Source organism: Grampus griseus, assembly GCF_964374135.1.
Source record: "Grampus griseus genome assembly, chromosome: 16".
Lineage (NCBI taxonomy): Eukaryota > Metazoa > Chordata > Mammalia > Artiodactyla > Delphinidae > Grampus > Grampus griseus.
In genome coordinates, this window is record NC_139010.1 from 48,787,275 (window position 1) to 48,808,303 (window position 21,029).

Genomic DNA, 21,029 nt, shown 5'->3' on the forward strand with positions numbered 1-21,029 from the left:
CCTACAGATTTCTCCTATTTTACACGTCCCACCCTCAGACCCTCTTCCCAAAGATATCTACAATTAAAAGTTTCACATATTCTTTAAAAAATTGTTTTCATCTTATACTCACTTTTTAAAGAATTACAAATGAGAACATACTGCATATTCTTTTTTCATTTAACATACTTAGGAATTTTCCATATTGGTGTGGAGATATAATTGATTATTTTATTGGTTGTCTTTTATTCCATTTTATGATCATACCATAATAAACAGCCTGCCCAGATACATTTTTTAGGGTATTTCCAGTTATTGCTATTGAAAACAGTGCTCTAATGAAAAGCTTCACACATTTATCTTGGTGTCCTTTTGCAAGTACTTATAATCCTTAAGGTAAATTCTTTGCAGTGGGTCCAGTGGGTCCATGGTTTAAACTAAAAAATGGTATCATTTTATATTCTCACCAACATGTATGAGTCTTGCCCCTCTCACAGTCTTGGTGAACTGAATATTATGAAACTTAAAACTTTTTACTATTTGTTATAATTTGATTTTTGATTGCATTTCTTTTTGAGATTAAACAACTTGGTGATCTTTATTGGTCTTAACAGATTTTTCCTTGGTTTGTTTGTGTATACCACCCTATTATTATTTTTTTTCTTAATGATTTTTATGAACTTTTTGAAAATTAGCAAATTAGTGGTACCGTTTCTTCAGACCATTTTTATAATGCTATGCCACTCTTGCCATTTGAATTTTACAACTACAAGATTCAGATGAAGCAGTGATAAAGAGCTTAGTGGATTATTTCTGTTTGAATTATTTATTGTTAACTGTCTTCTCTACTAATATGTATAATCATGGAATAGCAGAGATTTTTGTTGATAGCTGTTTGTTAAGAAATGTTCTTTAAGAGATAGCCTTGCTTAAATTGCAAATAAAAAATGCTTTTAATCCAGAGAAATATCATGTACCAATCGCTCTTGAGTTATTGAATCAGAGCAATATTCTCTTGGACAGAGAAGATAGAAGTGAAAAGGAGATTTAGGAGTTCCTGCTTTTTTTCTACCTCTAGCATTATACAGCTGTCTAACTCATGGAATTCTACCTTATTTATTGTTCTTTTTTTAGTCTAAACATTGCCCCGCACTCCAAGCCTTTTCTTTTGTCTTTTCCATTTTTATGTTCCTTTATATATGTTACTCTTTTATGTTCATCTATAACTATTTCCCTCCTTTTTTCTGGCGGTATGTATTTATTTGTTTGTTTATTTTTAAAATAACGTTGTGGGTAAATTCTCTGCAGCTATGTTTATTGGTCTTAGATAATTTCTGTTTTTCCTCTTTTGTCTTTTTTAAACTAGAGTCATTTGTAATTGTTTATACAGAATTTTAGTTTTTAAAGCCTCTCTATGGTCTTTCCTTTTAGATATTGAGTTATGAATTCATAGCCTGTTATTTAAATGAAGCTTTTGAAATCCGTTTTACTGATCTGTATCATATCTAACTATGCCAGTATTTCCTTCCTTGTCTGACGTAAATTCTAAAATTATATGAACACTTTCTCCCTGTTTCCTGGCATTTCCACTCAAACTTGTTCCTCATTCTTGGTTAGAAATGTGTCCAAATTGTAGTTCCCTTCTTTACTAGTCTACTGATAAAAGAAAATTAATAAAAAAATATCAAGAATTTGTTAGAAAATTGCATATAGTTGAAAATACCTTTTTCAGTGGATATTTTGACAGTTGTGAAGTCCCCAGTTATTACTGTATCTTTCTTCTGTTTCAATTTTATTCTCTATCCCAAGAATATACCCATTTCTGTTTCCTTTCTAAGAAGCATGTGCATTGTATTCCAGTGGATTTTTTCATAGATACATCTTTTAGACTTATGCTATCCAATATGGTAGCCACTAGCCACATGTAGCTGATTATGATTAAATTTACATTCATTAAAAATAAATTTACTCATTCATTTTCCTTTGCACCAGTCACATTTCAAGTGCTCAGTAGCTACATGTGGCTAGTGTCTACTGTGTTGGACAGCACAGATATAGAACATTTCCATCATTGTGGAAAGTTCTATTGGACTACTATTCTAGACAGTGCCATTTTGCTTTTCATTCAAAAAAGTTCTAATTCCTGAAGATGATGTGCTCCTTCTATTGCTATGTCTGCTATTAATCAAAATAAATTTGAGATTTTTTGAGGTGGGTTGCATTTTATAAATTGATGCTTATAATCATATTACTCTTAAAAACCAATTTTTAAGGTATAATTTATATGCAACATGTACCTTTTTTAAGTGTACACTTCACTGAGTTTTGACATATATATGCCCATGTAAACATCACCACAATCAAGATTTAGAACATTTCTATTACCATAAAAAGTTTCTTAATGCCCCTTTGCAATCAGTCCCCAGCCCTGGTTCCAGGCAATCTCTAAATTTGTCTTCTCTCACTGTAGATAAGTTTTGCCTGTTCTAGAATTTTATATAAATGTAGTCATATAGTATGTACTGTTTTGTGTCTGGCTTCTTTCTTTTAGCATAATAGTTTTGAAATTCATCCCTGTTGTTGCTTTTATTAGTAATTTGGTTCTTTTTATTGCTGAGTGGTATTCCATTTTATGGATATGATATAATTTATTTATCCATTCCCCTGTGATGGATATTCAGGTTGTTTTCAGTTTGGGTCTATTATGAACAAAGCCGCTATGAGTATTCATGGGCAAGACTTTTGTGGACATATATTTTCATTTCTGTTGGCTACCTATGAGTAGAATTGCTGGGTCATATAGTGTAGATCAATGGAGCAAAATAGAGATTCCAGAAAAACTCACATATACATTAATTGACAAAGGCTTATTAACAAATGAAGCTGGAACAACTGTAAGTCAGTATGAAAAGTAAAATGAACCTTTCTCATCATACAGGCACACCTCATTTTGTTATGCTTCACTTTATTGCACTTCACAAATACTGCATTTTTTTTTTTTTTTACAAATTGAAGGTTTATGGCAGCCCTGAGTTGTCAAGTGATGTTTAGCATTTTTTAGCAATAAGGTATTTTTAAGTTAAGGTAGGTACATTGTTTTTTTTAGACATAATGCTGTTATTGCACACTTAATAGACTATAGTATAGTGCAAACATAACTTTTATATATGCACTGGGATACCAGAAATTTCATGTGATTTGCTTTGTTGCTATATCTGCTTTATTGTAGTCGTCTGGAACCAAACTCAAAATATCTCTGAGGTATGCCTGTACACATAAATTAACTTAAAATGGATTATAGATGGAAACATAAAAGAAAATGTAAAACTATAAAACTTCTAGATAAAAACACCAAAGAAGAAAATCTTTGTGACTTTTTGTTTAGTCAAAGATTTCTTAGTACATACAAAATTAACCGTATAAGAAAAAATTGACAAAGTGAACTTCATCAACATTAAATACTTCTGTTTTTTGAAAGACACCATTAGTGAATAAAAAAGCAGCCACAGTCTGGGAGGAATATTTGCAGTGCATATATCTGACAAAGGACTTGAATTCAACACAGTATAAAGATGCTGTTACAAATTCATAAGAGGACAACCCCATAAAGGGCAAAAGATCTGAACAGAAACTTTTTAAAAGAAGATTTATAAATGATCAATAAGCATATGAAAAATTCAAACTCAATCATCAGGAAAATGAAAATTAAAACGCAGTGAGATCCTATTTCATATTTAATGGGGTGGCTAAAACTTAAAGGGCTAATGGGTTGGCAAGGATGTAGATCAACTGGAACTCTTATCCATGTAAAAGCACAAGATGATACAACTTCTTCAGAGAAATGTTTGGTGGTTTCTTATTCATAATATTTTTAATAACCTTCTGAATTTTTTTCAGTGGGTTATAGATTACTTACTACACTGTTTATTTCTTTTCCTTCTAATTTTATACCTCTTTAGATAGAATAGATTTTCTTTAGTTCTGGGGATTACTACCTTTCACCTGAATATAATATAAAGCTCTTATTTTTGCTCTTCTATTTAACTTGAGATAATGTAGGAGAAAGTACTACTGTGCAGGCAAGAGTGAAAAGTACATTTTCCACAAGATACTTTCCTTGTGTCCGATACATGACTGATTTTAATTCTGACAACCTGAAGATGACTAGAAGGAAATAGTCAAGGGCTAGAATAGTTGCAGTTTGCCTGTGTTAATGGGATTAAGGCAGATATAATTTATGTGTTAAAAAGAAAAACAACAATCCAATTTCATGTTTTAGTAGTAGCAGTAGTAATTGTAGGTATATTAGGGTTCTAAGGGCAAATGTTGATTCAACATGGATACAGCAGATGAATTAAAAATGGTTACCAAATAGTGACTCACCTACAGAAAAATGTAGCAAATAAGTAATTATTTTTCTTTTTAGCCTATTTCTGAATTAGTAAGAGCTATCTAGTGTTCTTAGGCTATTTTCTGAATGGGATACCTTGAAAGGGGGTTTGCTGATGGATTTTTCTCAAGCTGCTAGGAGCAATTGTTATTATGATTGTGGTTGTTCCTACTTGGAGTTTTGTTACCAATGTATCCACAGTAGTGCTTGTCACATTGCAGGTGTTCAATAAATATTTGTTGGATGAATTTTTATCAGTTCCCAGCTCTAATAATATAGACCTTAATATCAGTAAGTACTGGCACCAAGCAGAAATATACCAGTTCACCTTTAAAAAACAGAATGACTCTCAGGCCTTACAGTAAGACTTCAGTTTAATGCAGTGGAGTATATTTAGTTTGTCAACATAAAGCCTTTCAGTGAAAAGAAGGATTGGTTAGCTATTGAAACATGGAAAAAGCACTGCCAAGAGAAAGGAAGCCTTAGCCAATGAACTTTAGATATTTTTGGCAAAACCATTCCTTTTGTGGAGATGGAAACATCAGAATATCTTAGTCTATTAAAAATTGCTTCATTTAACTAACTTCTCTTGTTTGATTCCACATTTATTCAGCAACATTCTGATTTCAATTCTCAGGTCTGCTTATGGTGAGATATGGTCATAAAGATATGAATAATTTAGTTCTTATGGCAGTTGGATTTTTCAATAAATTAGTATATTGCCATTATGATCATTGTGATATTTATACATCAGTCATATGATATGGGTTTTAATTTGTCCCTGGGGAGGGGGGGAATAACCCACTCAATATACTAACAGGATCAAGTCTAACCCTGAAAGGTAGAGGGTTAGACTCTGGACCACCAGTAACTTCAAAGTAATAACTGAGTTTCTTATGCCTTCTAAGAGTCAGTATAAAGCTTATCTTGCAATCTAGATTTTTTCTCCTCTACTACAATGAGTTCAGTAGCATGGTGTTAATGTATAGAGCATCTAGATTGAGTTTTGCATTTGATTTATGTAATCTTGTCTTCTTCAGAGTTGAACATTGCATAGTATATTAATTTGTAGAGAGTGACAACTTGTGTAGCAAGTATATGTAAACATTTATATGTACTATATTTCATGAAGAAATATGAAGGTCAGTTTTGAACTTGCTTTGTAATCACTGACTTTTTTTTTTTTTTTTTTGGCTGCGTTGGGTCTTTGTTGCTGCGTGCAGGCTTTCTCTAGTTGCAGCGAGTGGGAGCTGCTCTTCATTGTGGTGTGCGAGCTTCTCATTGCGGTGGCTTATCTTGTTGTGGATCATGGGCTCTAGGTGTGCAGGCTTCAGTAGCTGTGGCTCGCAGGCTCAGTAGTTGTGGCTCGTGGGCTCTAGAGCGCAGGCTCAGTAGTTGTGGTGCACGGTCTTAGTTTCTCCACGGCATGTGGGTTCTTCCTGGACCAGGGATTGAACCCGTGTCCCCTGCACTGGCAGGCGGATTCTTAACAATGAGCCACCAAGGAAATCCCCAATCACCAACTTGCTTAATTGGAGTGTTTAGTCCATTTATATTTAATATAATGATTAATATGTTTTATTTAAGACCAACATCTTTCTATTTGTGTTTAGTTGTTCATTCATTCCTGTTTCACTCTCATTCTCTCCATTCCTCTTTTTCTGTCCTCTTTGGGGTTAATAGAATATTTTCAGGTATTCAATTTAAATTCTTCTATTGACTTTTTATTTGTATGTATAAATATATATATATATTTAGAGTTTGTTCTAGGTATTATAGAACACATTCTTAGCTTATTACAGTTCCCATTAAAATATAAGAGCCCTACAACAGTAAAATTCTGCTTGCCTCAATTTTTTGGTATGATTTTATATCTATGTATGTAATAAACCCCAGAATACAGTGTTATTTTATTTGCTTTAAACAGTCAGTTGTCTTTCAGTGGAATCAAGAGAAGAAAAAGATGTCCTTTTATATTTATTCCTATATTTACTATTTCTGATGCTTTTTGTTTCTTTCTGTAGACTCACTTTTCATCTGGAATTAGTTCCCTTCAGCCTGTGGGCAAGTCTGCTGGCGACAGATCCTCTCAGCTTATGTTGATTGTTTTTGAAGGGCATTTTGCTGGATATAGACTTCTGGGATGGCTTTTTTTTTTTTTGCTTTTCAGCACTTCATTAGATCTGATGAGAAGTCAGCCATTATTCAGACTGGTATTCTCCTATACATAATGTGTCTTTTTCTTTGACTCCTTTTGTTTTTTTCCGTTTGTCTTTGGTTTTCAGTGGTTTTGATCATGATATGCATAGTGTGGTTCTTTTTATATTTGTCTTACTTGAAGTTTATTGAGCTTCTAGTATCTCTAAGTTAATGTTTTACACCATGGGTGGGGAATTTCCGGCTGTAATGTCTTTAAAATTTTTTTCAATTTCTTCTGTTCTTCATGTTAGATAATTACTACTAATCTTTGGTCAAATTCATATCTTTATTTTCCAGCTAATATTTATGCATAACAAACCACCTCTAAACATAAATAGCATAGACCATTTATTTATTTTATACTCACAGATTAAGTGAGTCAGGAATTCAGACAAGGCATGGTGGAGGTGGCTTATTTCTGCTCCACGGTGTCTGGGGCCTTAGTTGGGAAGACTCAGTGACTGGAGATGAGTTGGCACGTTGGGGGCTGAATCATCTGAAGGTGTTTTCACTCACATGTCTGGGAAATGCAGTCCTTATCTGGGTCTTTAGTTGGGCTGTTGGCCAGAACCCCTATACTTGGCCTTTCCATGTAGGCTAGTTTGGGCTTCCTCATAGCATGGCAGCTTGTTAAGAATGAAGTGCATGGGTAAAAGAGCATGGCATTTTTATGACCTAGCCTTAGAAATAGCTTTATGTCACTTCTGCCCATACTGTGTTGGTTGAGGCAGTCACAAAGGTGTGCCCAAGTTCAAGGGGGAGGGACCATAGACCCCATCACTTGATAGGAACAGTGTTAAGGTTATGTTGTATGAAGAGCATGTGGGATGGGAGATGTAGTCATTCTTAGAAAATACAATCTGCCACATCTTTCTTCTGCAGTTCCCAGTCTTCCATTAAGACCATGCAAGTAGATTTTTTTCTTTTCAGATACTGTACTTTTGAGACCCAGAATTTCTGTCTTTTATAGTCTCTGTGTCTTTGCTGAGATTTGTCTTTTCATTTGCTATAATCATTTTCCTTTACATTCCCATATATATTTATAATAGCTGCTTCAAAGTCCGTGTCTGCTAATTCTAACATCTGGTTTGTCTTGGTGTTGGTTTCCACTGACTGCTTTTTTTTCCTTGGTCATAGGTCATGTTTTCCTGCTTTGCATGTCTAATAAGTTTTAATTGTATGATGAATGTTGTGGGTGATATATTGTAGGGAGTCTGAATGTTAATTTAAGGGTGCTGAGTTTCATTTTGGCAGGCATTTAAATTAATGGTTAATCTTCTTGTATTATCAGGTTTGGTTTGCTTTGTTAAGGCAGGCCTATTTTAGTTTTGTCTTTTGTTCAGGGCATGATCCTTACTCCTAACGTGTGGCCTTTCTGGGTTCTCAGCTGAATACGTGAGTTCCTCAGTGAGGTCTCTCCACTCTGGCTGGACCAGAACTCCTTCTCCTAGAGCTGTGCTATCTCTGGTGTCATCTCCATTATGCTTCCAGATTCTGCACATATGCAGCCCAACCCATGGCCAAGGCCCTGAGGTGAATTTCCATACACACTTCGAAGTCCCTCTGTCTGTTCATCCTCCTTTTTCTGCTACCCTCTTCCACAAACTCTAGCTGCTTTACCACCCAACTCCAATCTCTGCCTGTATACCTCAGTGAAACCTTTGTTCCATTTGTGCTGCTTCCTTCTGCTGTGTCAGAAAAGAGTCTCCAACCTGAAAACAAGGCAGCCATGGGGTAACCTCATGTTTCTTTTTCCCTAGGGATCATAAGCCTATGCTACCTTTTGTTTAGTGCCTCATACATTTTGCCCAGTTTTACAGTTATTTACAAGAGGAAAACTCCTGTACCAGATACTCTTTAACGGTCAAAAGTATATACATGCTCCTGTAAGAAAAATTTTAAGAGATGGCCCCTTTATATTGAACGCCAGTATAAAAAAAGATTTTTAGAACAAAGTTATTTAAGGCCTATTCATAATAGAACTTTAATCTGGTTACAATAACTTTGCTACTGTATAATAATTTATAATGTTCAAATTTTGCTTTTTACTGAATTTTACCCATATATTTGTATTGATGTTCTCTAGAAATGGCAAATAAAGTGAAAATTTTTATTTTATTCTCTCTCCCTCACTAATGGCAGATATTCTTTCCCAGTCTCCAACCTGTTTTAATAGCCTTAACATTGCCCCTCAACAAGCCACTACTAGTTTGACACCTATTTACCATCTCTAATGTATTTCCGTTTTACTAGGTCAATCAGTATTATTTTGTGGGATATTTAATTTAATGAAAGGTTACCCTAATAGATACTTTTCTTTTCTAGAAGTGAAGTGATTTTATTTTTAAATGTGTGTTATAAGGCATCAAATGAGGCTGTTTATTTAGGAAGCCTTTAGTACTTCCTGAATGGAATGTAGAAAAAATAAAGGATTGGGAAGCAGAAATTCTTAGCAGTTGTGCCCATAATAAATAATACTTGAAAGTTAAAAGAGGATAAAAGTTGGCTTTGAACATACAATTTAGACACCTAGCTAAAGTAACATATGAAGTGTCCTGATGAAATTGAAGAATAGGCTTTCCATGGCTGGAGCCTCTAGGAGGGATTTAAAGAGATAACACGTTACCAGCATTTTAATGAATTGTTTCTGTTTTGTTGACATCATTTCTCACTGATGTTAGATTTGTGATTTTGGCATACAGTGTGTGCCAATAATTTCTTTTTTTTAACATCCTCAGGACAGACTCAGTATGAATGAAAATACAATTAAGAAAAACCTCATGAGTCTTTATAAATAGGAATTGCATGAATCATTAAAACTAATTATTTCTCAAGGAGGACTGTTATCACATTGAAAAAAGCTTTGATCCTTGTTTTTTCTACTTTAAAAATAGTATATGAAAATATTAATTTTATGTAAACTCTAAAAAATACTGTTTAAAAGAACCTAGACTTTTAATGAAGCTCACTTTTTGGAGGTAAAACATAGTGTGATATAATTTCATCAGTTCTTACTTTTTTGGGAAAATACATTAGGACAGAAAACTTTTTTCTTTTGAAAGTAGTATGTGCTTATGTTTTAACAACAAAATTGTAGAAGTAAATTGTTGAAAGTAAATCATGAAAGCCTCCATCTTTCCCTGAAAACCCAGGATAGCCACTGTGATCATTTTGGTATGTGTTCTGTCAGTCCTTTAGACTCCAGTTGAAGTGTACGAAGGGCTGCCACATGTGAATAGTATTCCTTGGAGATGGGCAATGGGATGTGTACATACCTATTAATATAGTATTGGTTTATGTATTTAGATTCAAAACATAGTTACCAGACTCAGAATGAACTAAAAATGAACTGTTAATTCTCCAAAATACCTTTTTCCCCCCCTCTGCTCACATTTACATTGTAGGCTTTCCGTGAGAAAATTGTATTTTGTAGATCATTTTTTACTTATTCATTTTCTCTCAGAAGAAACCTATGGTGGAAAATATGGCAGGTAGCAATGAGTTGTTGTTTATTAAATTTTATGATCACTGTCCTTCAAATCATTTGTCTATGTTTTGGTTATTCTAATTACCCATAATATTTACCTAAATTTCCAACCAAATTAAAATAGAAACTGAGAAAAGTCTAAAAGTATGTATAAAGCTTCTAGAACAAAACATAGAGAATATCTTTATGAATTCTTTATGTGTAGGGAAAGATTTCTCAGAGAGGATGCAAAGTTCTAAACAAAAGAAAAATTTGATATATTGGATTTTATCAAAATTTAAATTTGTTTATTTTCAAAGCACAATATTAAGGAAATGAAAAGGCAAGTCATACACAAGGAGCAAATAACTGACAAAGGACTTATACCCAGAATATATAAAAGACTCCTATAAATCAGTAATAAAAAAGACAAATAATCCATTTGGGGGAAGAAATGAGCCAGTGACTTAAACAGACATTTCAAAGAAGAAAGTGTAAAAATGGCTAATAAACAAATGAAGGACTAGAATTTTAAAAAGCTGACAACACCAAATATTGATGAGACTGTGGAGCAACTGGAACTCTTAAAATGTTGGTAGGACTGTAGAATGGTATAGCTGCTTTTGAAAACTGTTCAGTAGTTTCTTATAGAGTTAAATATGCACGCACCCTATCTCCTCTGTGACCCAGGAGTTCTACTCCTAGCTGTTATTTACTCAAGGAAATGAAAGCATATGTCCCCCAAAAGACTTGCACGAGAATGTTTATGCACTTTATTCATAATAACCCCAAACTGTAAACATCCCAGATATCCATCAAAGGAGAATGGATAAACAAATGGTGTTATGTTCATGCAGTGGAATAATAGAATAAAAAGAATGAACTATCCATACATGTAACAACATGGGTAAATTCGAAAAACATTAAGTGAAGGAAATCAGTTTAAAAAGAATGCATATTACATGATTACAATTACATGAAATTAAAGAACAAGGCCAAACTAATATATGGTAATAGTAGTAGCTACCTGAGAGCTTGGTGGGGCTTGACTGAAAACGGGCATGAGGGAATTTTCTGGGGTGGTAGAAGTGTTCTATATTTTGATTAGAGTGGTTGTTACAAAACTTATAGAATTGTACACCTAAGATCTGTCTATTTCACTGTATGTAAATTTTTACCTCAATTTAAAGAAAAGTCCAAAAGTAAAAATTGAGAAAAAGGTACAGGAATATAGAAGATAAAGAGGGTAGAACAGACAGGAGTGAAAGGGTCTGTAACAAACCACTTTTTCCTGTAATATATTTATAGCTCAGTAGAAGTCTGTAGCAGAATCAGTGCGTCCTCGGTTGGTTGAAGTAGTGGGTTAAAGCAAAGAATTATAAAAAGTTACACATACCTTAAATATTTACTTTAAAAAAGTTGTACACATGAAATACTAAAATCAAATAGTTCTATAGGGTTTATTAACAACCACTGCCACAAAAAAAAAAAGGTAGTTATTTTCCTTTGTTTCCAAACTATGCCCTGTGGCAAGAGTTCTTAATCTTAGGCCATGCACCTTTTTGACAGTCTGGTGAAGCTTATGAACCCTTTCTTAAAATGATTTTAAATCCATAAAATAAAATTCATAGGATTATAAATGTGCCTATTATATTAGTTTTGGTTATAATTGTTATAAAATATTTTAAAACATCTATATAATAATAGTTATTAACACATTTAAATCAAATCTGTTGGCAGGTCTAATGACTGTTAATTTTTGCAGTGTTGATTGTAAATAATATTTTGATATCTTCATCAACTGTAGTATGACATATCAGTTAGTGATAAAGTTATAAGTACTGCTTGTATTACTGTGTAACATAATTTTTCACATTCAAGTTTATGGACTCTTTTTTTCTTTCCTCTTAACCCAACCACATATTTTCATTCTCCCATTCTTCCAGTAGTATATTGTAATTTTGGTTATATCAATATTGGGTTTTTATGTCATTATGACTAGATAAATGTCATTCATAGTTAAGCAATACAGTATATTATAACTGGTTTTTCCTACACATTTTGTTTTCCCTGGATTTACAATTCTCCCTCTCTCCATCCCTTCTTCCCTCCTTTTTTCTCTCTCTCTTTCTCTCTCTCTCTCGGTTAGTTTCTACATTCTTAATTCATCCCTAAACTTACTCCTAGTTGTATAAATCTCTATATATGTTTGAGCACATTTTTTATTATATCAATTTCATCTTCTCCAGGAACCTTCCGGTCTGCCCTAATCTGGATTAGTCGTTCTCTAGGCTTGCTGTATGACTGTCTAATCGAGATGTCCCTTCACTATTCATTCTGGGGATTCTCCTTTTTCTTCTCATGCGTTGGATTCTTCAGTTTCTGGAACTTGTCATCTTCTTTCACGGTTTCCCACCCTTGTTTTGGTGGAACACACCTTGTAGTAACTTCCTGAGAGAGAATATGTGGAAAGCAAAATTATTTGAGACTTTGCTTATTTTAAAATGCCTTTATTATATATGTATTCACACTTGTTTTATAGTCTATCTTGGTATGGAATTCTAGGCTGGGAATAATTTTAAGTCAGAAGGTTTTGCCCAGTTGTTTTCTAGCTGCTGGTATTGCCATTAAAAAGGATGATGTTATTCGGATTCCAGATTCATTTTATGAAACATGTTTCCTCTCATGCAGCTAGGATCTTATGTTTATGTCTTCAGCATTCAGAAATTTCAGTGAGATATGTATGCCTTTATTTGGGTCTGTTTTAATATTGCCGAATACTCATTATACCCTTTCAGTTTGGAAATTCATGGCCTTCAGTTTTGGGTATTTTTCTTGAATTATATCTTGGATTTCTTCTCCCATGTTTTCTGTTTTTTTCTCTGGGATGCCTATTCATATGTTGAATCTCCTAGACTTTAGATCTTCTAAAATCTTCTCTTCTGTTTTCCATTTGTTCTTCTATTTATTCTATTTCCTCAGCCTTATACTTTTCTAACCCCTCTATTACCTACCTTACAGGATTAAATAAATTTGTATGCATAAAGTATTTAAAATAGTGCCTGGCATATAGTAAGTGTTGGCTGTAATTGTTGTTGTTTAGTTTCTTAACTAATTGTTGAGGGGAGAGGTCTTTGGTCTTTTGACGTATTATTTTGACGTATTAGCTGTATGACCTTGGGCAAGTCCTGTAATTTCTTTGATACCTACCTCTCAGATGTTTGTGAGCATCAAATGAGAATATGTGTGTGAAAATATTTAATAAACTTTGTACAGAGCTAATAGTTATTACTTGCATCTTTCAAATATCAAAAGTTTTTAGTTTGAAAGAAAATGATGGCTGAATTTCCAGGATTATTTTTAAGATTTCTTGATTGCATGTGACTATTTCTCACAAAACTGTATAAGCTAGGTAAACTTGAGCTAAATGCTAATGCTGCTTTTTAAAGAAGTTATTTCTTAATACTCAATCTCATTATGTTAGGCTGAAGAGAGATTATGAAAATATTCATTTTATGAAGAGCTATGGCTTTACTTCAGATTGTATAAATCTGTGTAATGTAATAATTACTTAAGAAAGACCTGATTACTAGTTTAAATCCATGGATAGAATATTTATTGGAGTTTATTTATTTTTCTTAAATGATATTTGAGATTAGGAAAAATAGAATCTGTCTTTTGGTTTTTCTCAATAGTAGTAATGTAATTTCAAATGTTAGCTCATTTTTGTTAATGGTGGCTTTTTGTTTGTTTGTTTTGTTTTAAGGTTTTTGGATTCAAAGCATAAAAACCATTACAAGATATACAATCTGTAAGTATGTTTTCTTGTTTGTATGCTTGCAAATATCTTCTAAAATAACTATTGAGTGAAAGTTATTTCCTTGTTAGAATGAGGTAAAGATATATTTTAACAGAATTGTATTCCTAAAACAATTAGTTCAAGAAGTCTGATTGAGAGCATTGTTAGGTCATTTAGAAAGTGTAATGATGAGGTAAAACAATGTTGGCACAGATTCATGTTACTTGATCTGCTTTAAATGACTTGGCATCTAGCCCATCTTTGGGCCCATAACCATGTGGTAACTTGAAGTGTAATTCACACACAGCTTCTGCTAAAGCATTAATGCCATCTTCCATGGAGGGATGCTTCTAGAGTAGACATAATTTTATTCTGTGTCTCTAGGTCAATTGATTGAAAAAGCTATTAGCATATTCTCTAACTGTATATAAAATAAATAAGTTAACTAAAATTGTTGAATTGGGTGGTTTCTCTTGTCTGGGGCAGGGATGTAAGGATTGCCTCTTGATTCAGCTAGCTGACCTTATCTTTAACCTTTCATTTTTTCTTTTGACTTTGTGAGTCGAGGTGTAAAATAGAAGAAGAAGGAAAGAAAAGTGTGAAGAAAATATCTTATCATTTTTGCTCTTGACCATTTTTTCCTTCCCAAAATATTGACCATTTTCTAATTCAAAAAACAAATTGTGCATAAAATGTGTTATGTTTCTACCAGGCTTTTATTTTTCCTATGTGATATGTATAAATTATGCAATGGAAAAAATTTTAATCTAAAGTTACGTATGCTAATTTACTGTTATAATTTCTGTAGAGTTTATTTATCAAATGTAAGAACAAGGTTTTTTTCTGCGTTTAGTGGGCTTTCACATATTCACCAAAAAAATGAAAGATTCTCTGTGCCTTATTGGCTTGTGGGATGTTGCTTTTTTATCTTTAATTTAGTGATCTTTGTACTCTGATAAGACTTCAGAAGACCTGAGAGTGAAGTAGACACTAGTATTGTATCTCTTAGTGAGTTGTCACTGATTTCCTCAGATGAACAAAGAAGCAAACATTTATTGAGGGCTTGCTACATGTTAAGACATTCTACAACATTTTGTTAGTGCAGAGGTGAATAAGATGTAGTTCCATTCCTCAGGTAATTATAGTCTAATGTGAAAGGTAGACAAAGTATTATAGAAGAGGTAACTCTTGTATAGAAGAGAACTGTGTAGACAACAGTCAAAATAGTGCATGGCACCCCGTAGGGAAGGTTTCATAAAGAATGGCATGTTTGAGCTGGGGTGAAAAGAATCATAGAGGTTGACCTGAGGCTTAGGAGGAGGGGAAATGGCAGTGCAGGCAGAGAGAATGGCGTGTAAGAAGCTTGTTGGCAATAATATTGTCTAGAATATGGCAGATAATCCATTATGGTCAGATTCTGGTGTGTGTGTGTGTGTATGGTGTAGTGGTAATAAGTAAGATGAAAGAAAGTAAAAGGTGCTGTAGAAACTTAAGTTTAGGTGGGTTCCAACTTAACAAATGATCTGTGCGAGTATCTTTCTCTTTTCTGGATTAACCTCTCCTACAAAAACTCTTGTTACAGGTGCCAGAGTGTTTCTGTGGAGGAAAATAAAAACCACAGAGTTTTGTAGTTTTTGAACAACTGGATTCAGAAGTTAAGTTTCAAACAAAAAACCAAACAGGGCATGAACTGTCAAAAGCTGGAGTCCACTAAATGAGTCACCTCAGGCTTAGACTCTTAGTACTGGGCATGTAGAGAGTCCCAGACTCTCTACTAAAGATAGAAAGATACTAAAGACAGATTCTGCCTTATTTCAAAACTTTATTTGAGTTTAACATTATATCCAAAGAAAGGAAAGGAAATTCTTTTCATTCCTGTATGCAATGGCTTCCTGCTTCTAGAATTTAGGACTCAGGTTTGTACTGTCAGTATTGTGGGTCACTTGTGTTATTATGGTTAAAGTTGGCATTGGTATCTAGCCTGGAGAGTTGATTGCCTATTTGTTTTTGTATATCCAAACATCGGACCCCCAAGTTAATGAACTGTCTCATTATTAGTTGAGAGTAGCTTTCGGTGCACATATTTTAACTCCCTTATTCCCCCATCCATTTAATGGAATCATAGACTGGAAAGTACCTGAAAGAGATCATTTAGTCCAACCTTCTCATTTTACTGATGGGGAATCTGAGGCCTAGAGAAGTTAAGTGAGTTGAACAGGGTCACACAGGTACATATGGTAGCAGACCATCCACTGTTGATGCCAGTATTCCCTTTCTGTTTTTTTGTTTGTTTGTTTTAATCACCCCAAATTTTACTTTCTTCAGAAGTTTCTAGAACTACCAAGTTGTAGCATGTTTTGATTTCTGATGTCACTTTTCAGTCTTCTTTACTTTTCTACCTCTGTTTATATTTCTGAGTCTTATAAGTAGCAGATGTTTCTATTTTGTTTCTTTTATTTTTAGGATATTAATTAGATGTGATGTATGTCTTTGCAAACATATGTAAATGGAAAGATCTTAAAATATTTGCACTTGACATACCTGTATTTAATAGTATATTAAACTTTTTATGGCAACTATGACATATGTGAGTGAAGAAGAGTTCTTAATGTGGACTTTCTAATAATTGACTGTAACTTTATATCTCTATTATCAGGCATTCAGTAAGTTATTTTAAGAAAGGACAAAATTAGCCTCATATCATTAACCAAATTCAGGTATACTTGGTGAATTACTTAGTACATTAATCAGTTCGTTTTATGCAAGTGTGTGTACTTCATTTTTGTATTTTCCTCTGTAATCTGTCTTCTGGTGGGGGTAAGGGGAGGAGGGGGGAGATAGGGTATAAAGATATACTATAGTTCTTGCCTTTGAGGAAGTTAAATGTTCACTGGATACTAATTTTTAAAAGGTTGACTATATTTCATGGTATATTCTATTTGACATACAGCTATGCATCAATTTGTGGTAAACCTTCAGCTGTTGTTAATTTTTATGTATTAAGTTTTATTTTGTAAGATAGGGATAGCTCCATTGAAGAGAGTAAAGAAACCTACATGCCTAGCTGATTCTATGACGAGTCTCATTTCTCTGGAAGCATTTCCTATTAATCTTATCCCTTTCTTCACTTTCTGTCTACTGCTTCATAAAAGCTCTCTTTCAGTGCATCTTTATTTCTCTTGTCTTATATAAGCCAATATGAGGTGATGATTTAAAAAAAGATATCTTTTGAGTTCTAGTTATAAGGAAGTATAAATACACTTGTCTTAGTCAGATCCCATTTACCATTCATGTATCTTTAATTTTGGTTTGTTGAAAGACTTGTCTTATCACTAATATACCATAAATTTACAAGGGACTCTGTGTGTGTGTGTATGTGTGTGCAGTTATCAGAGAAAGTTTGTGTTTTTAAATTTTTAAAATTTATTTATTTTTGGCTGCGTTGGGTCTTCGTTGCTGTGCGTGGGCTTTCTCTAGTTGCGGCGAGCGGGGCCTACTCTTCGTTGCGGTGCACAGGCCTCTCATTGCCGTGGCCTCTCCTGCTGCAGAGCACAGGCTCCAGGCATGAGGGCTTCAGCGGTTGTGGTGCACAGGCTCAGTAGTTGTGGCTCGTGGCCTCCAGAGCACAGGCTCAGCAGTTGTGGCGCCTGGGCTTAGCTGCTCCGCAGCATGTGGGATCTTCCTGGACCAGGGATCAAACCTGTGTCCCCTGCATTAGCAGACGGGTTCTTAACCACTGCATCACCAGGGAAGCCCCATCAGAGAAGGTTTTAATTAAGAGAGTCTTTTTCCTGTTGCGGAGCCTAGGCTCTGGACGCGCAGGCTCAGCAGCCATGGCTCACGGGCCCCACCGCTCCACGGCATGTGGGATCTTCCTGGACCGGGGCATGAACCCGTGTCCCCGGCATCGGCAGGCAGACTCTCAACCACTGTGCCACCAGGGAAGCCCCATCAGAGAAGGTTTTAATTAAGAGAGTCTTCTTTCTTACCCGACCAACCACTCCCCAGATCACTTTTATCACTACCAGGCGCAGTATATGTTTTCACATACTCCCTATCCATACCTGTAGATACTTTCACAATTTTTTCATGTTTTCATTATCACTGTTTGTTGGTTCTTTTATGCCAAATAATGCTCTTGTTGGAATGCTGACTTTGACTAAAATTTGTTATTGTTTTTTAAACTTCTATATTTTTTATTATGCATGGAGTATGGAACAATACTGAAAAAAGTTTGACTTTTGTAATCAGAGGTGCTGGGCTCTTCCATTTACATATCGTGGTTTGGGGCCAGTTTTGTAATGCTCTTCTAAATTTTAGCTTTCTCATACATAAAATGGAGACAGTATTAACTGTTAAATGATTGTGAGGATGAATTTAACAACATGGAAACTTTGTAAGGTATGCACATCTAATAGACATTTAGTAGCTCATTATTTTCACTTTCCCTCCATTTTTTTCCTCTTAATAATATTTGAGAGTCAGTGTATGAAGGCAGTTATCAGCAGTGTTTATCAAGCCAAACATTTTGAGCTGCTAAAAATGTACAGGAATTTTAGATAACTGAAGCTGTATGAAACTCAAAATGTTTATTTTTTGTTGTGCTCTTATGAGACCAGTTTCTTAGAATTGTTTCCTGGTATATACCTCTCCCCTCACCTCGTAAGCCCTATTTTACATGATTCCTTATAAAATATTCCATTAAGGATTCTTCTCTATTGACCATACTCCTCTTTAACCTGTACCAAAGAAAGTGTAAAACATTACTATTTTCTTGGTCAGTTCTCTTCTTTCTGCCTGTCATTTTTTTTTAATAAAAGCGAATATGAAATTATTTAGCAAGGATACGTATATGTGCATATGTCATTGTTAAATAAACTTTCTTTCTAGCAAAACTCAATATACTAAATTATAGTATGCTAAAATGGAAAAGCTTTGTTTTCAGCAATATTATGAGAAGCTGATTTGTTTCAGGTCTGACCAGTTAGAAATTAGTGGGTTGCAGTTTGCTTATAATTAGTTCAACCTTCATGCGGATTTTTTTTTATTTTTGCCGCACCACCTGGCTTGTTGGACCTTAGTTCCCTGACCAGGGATTGAACCCAGGTCCTCGGCAGTGAGAGCACCAGGGAATTCCCAACCTTCATGTGGATTTGAGTTTAAAACTTGTTTAAAATAAATGAACTCTACAGATATTTCAGGATTTCTAAATGTAAAGCACAGGTCCATAACCTCTTATGTGAAATTCTTTGGGCTAGTTGTGTTTCAGCATTCAGAATTTTTCAGTTTTTAGAAAGGTAACATGGAAGCATATATTTTGTATTGCATAACACCCCAGTGGGATTTGGAACAGTACCTAGGATAAAATGTTTCACTCTTTGCTGTAAGTGTATTCCTATTAATTAAGGGGTACACATTCTCATAAACTCAGATCAAGTTCTGCTGCAATTGAGTTTGCCATACAGTTAAGAGAAAGTTTCAGATGCTTCAAAATTTGGGGATTTTGGAATGGTAGATTCAGAGGCTATGGACCTTTATTTGTTTTAAAATGCTAAGTTTTTATTTTAAATAATTTTTAAAATATCTGGTTTGGTTAGTAGTTGAATGTACCAGAATGCTGCTGATCACAAGCTAATGTATGGAATCCCTTTCTGAGCCTATTAATGTTTATAAACATGGCCTATTAATCATGAGTCAGCCAGTGCATGATAACAAACGTGACTACTATTAAAAAGACAAATTTTAGCATGCTGTAAGTAATGCTAAGTCAACATTACTTTTTTCTATTCTATATTGATTTTACTTACTAGTCTTTCATTACTCTCAGACTTTAATTAAAACTTATAACCTGAGAGATTATTGAAAAAGATGACCTTTGGCTTCTCTAAAGAGAGAAAGATCTGGTTAAAAGATGTAGTAAGTGTTGTGTCTGAGTAGATTAGCATCATTCAGTTATTCTTTACTTTTCCTTTGCCCTTATAATTTTACTGTTTTTAACATACATCTTTTGTAATAATAGTTTGAGAAAACTGTATATGCTCAATTATAAGGCAGAGATAAAATTGAAGCTAGTTAGTTGTTTACACATATCTTGTGAAATCAAAAATAAAGACCATTAGCATATATAATTTTCACAAAAGGAATGTGAAGGTATAGATGCAAGTGAATTTGCAGTGTTGTATATTAGTGGCATTATAAGTTTTGTAAGCAAACGTATAAGCTCTGATTGTATATACTTAACATTTTCAGCCTTGATTTCCTTAATTGTAAAATGTGGATAATAACAGTACCTACTTCACAGGAGTCTTAAGATTAAAAGCAATAGTTAATGTAAGACATTTAACATAATGCTTGGTACATTATAAAGGTTCAGAAAATGTTTGCTACTAATATACTTTTTTTTCTCAAGTGCAAAAGATAATTTTATATCACATTTAAACTTTTCTTTTAGATGTGCTGAAAGACATTATGATACCGCCAAATTTAACTGCAGAGGTAGGCATAAATACACTGTATTATGTTTGATAACTTGAAGCCAACAGTCTAAATCTTACTGTCATACCAATAATGAATAATCTCAATTATTAAGTGATATATTTATCTTAAAGATGGTCTTAGAAAATTTGAAAAATAAATTTAATTTTTGCTATTGTGTTTTTGGAAACAAGTATCATATAAACCTGCCAGTAGTACTAGGAAGACTAAATTGTAGAATAGACCGAGAATTAGGAGAAATTCCTAGACTAACAGTAGAATAAAGAGAGGGTTATTCCTACAGTTTGATGCATTTGGTGTAACAGTAAGAGATTACAGGGAGAAAGAAGAACAACTTAACTCCTATCGAGGAACATGACCTGCGTGGTGGAAAAGGGTATAATGAAATATGGATAAGAGGAGCCTGATAGATGAGAGCAGGAGTTGATTTAAATGTGTTCTTCTCCAGGTGTAGTAAATTCTATCTCAGAGCCCACAGAAACTTTCATTTGTATTTGTGGAACGCTTTGAACCATGAGAGACCTGAAGAGTTGAGAAGCTTGGCAAGATGCTGCCGTGATAGTCAAAAAGAGAAAGTGGGTGCCTTGACAGATTGATATATTTGCCATTGATCCCTCCTAAATGTTTAGAATGGACTTTCAAACAGTTGGTTTGAGAATTCAGAAGTGCTAATGGCTGTGAGAGCCAGGATAAATTTACTA

General features: G+C 34.0%; 1 protein-coding gene across 1 annotated transcript in view; it reads left to right on the forward strand.

Moving 5' to 3' along the window:
- PTEN (phosphatase and tensin homolog) overlaps positions 1 to 21,029 on the forward strand; it is a gene marked incomplete at its 5' end in the record, with an annotated part of 93,620 nt that overhangs the window by 37,910 nt on the left and 34,681 nt on the right. Inside the window, 2 exons of the mRNA XM_082672952.1 lie at positions 13,801 to 13,845; positions 20,285 to 20,328. Coding sequence (XP_082529078.1) covers positions 13,801 to 13,845; positions 20,285 to 20,328 — 89 coding nt within the window. The remainder of the gene's footprint in view (positions 1 to 13,800; positions 13,846 to 20,284; positions 20,329 to 21,029) is intronic.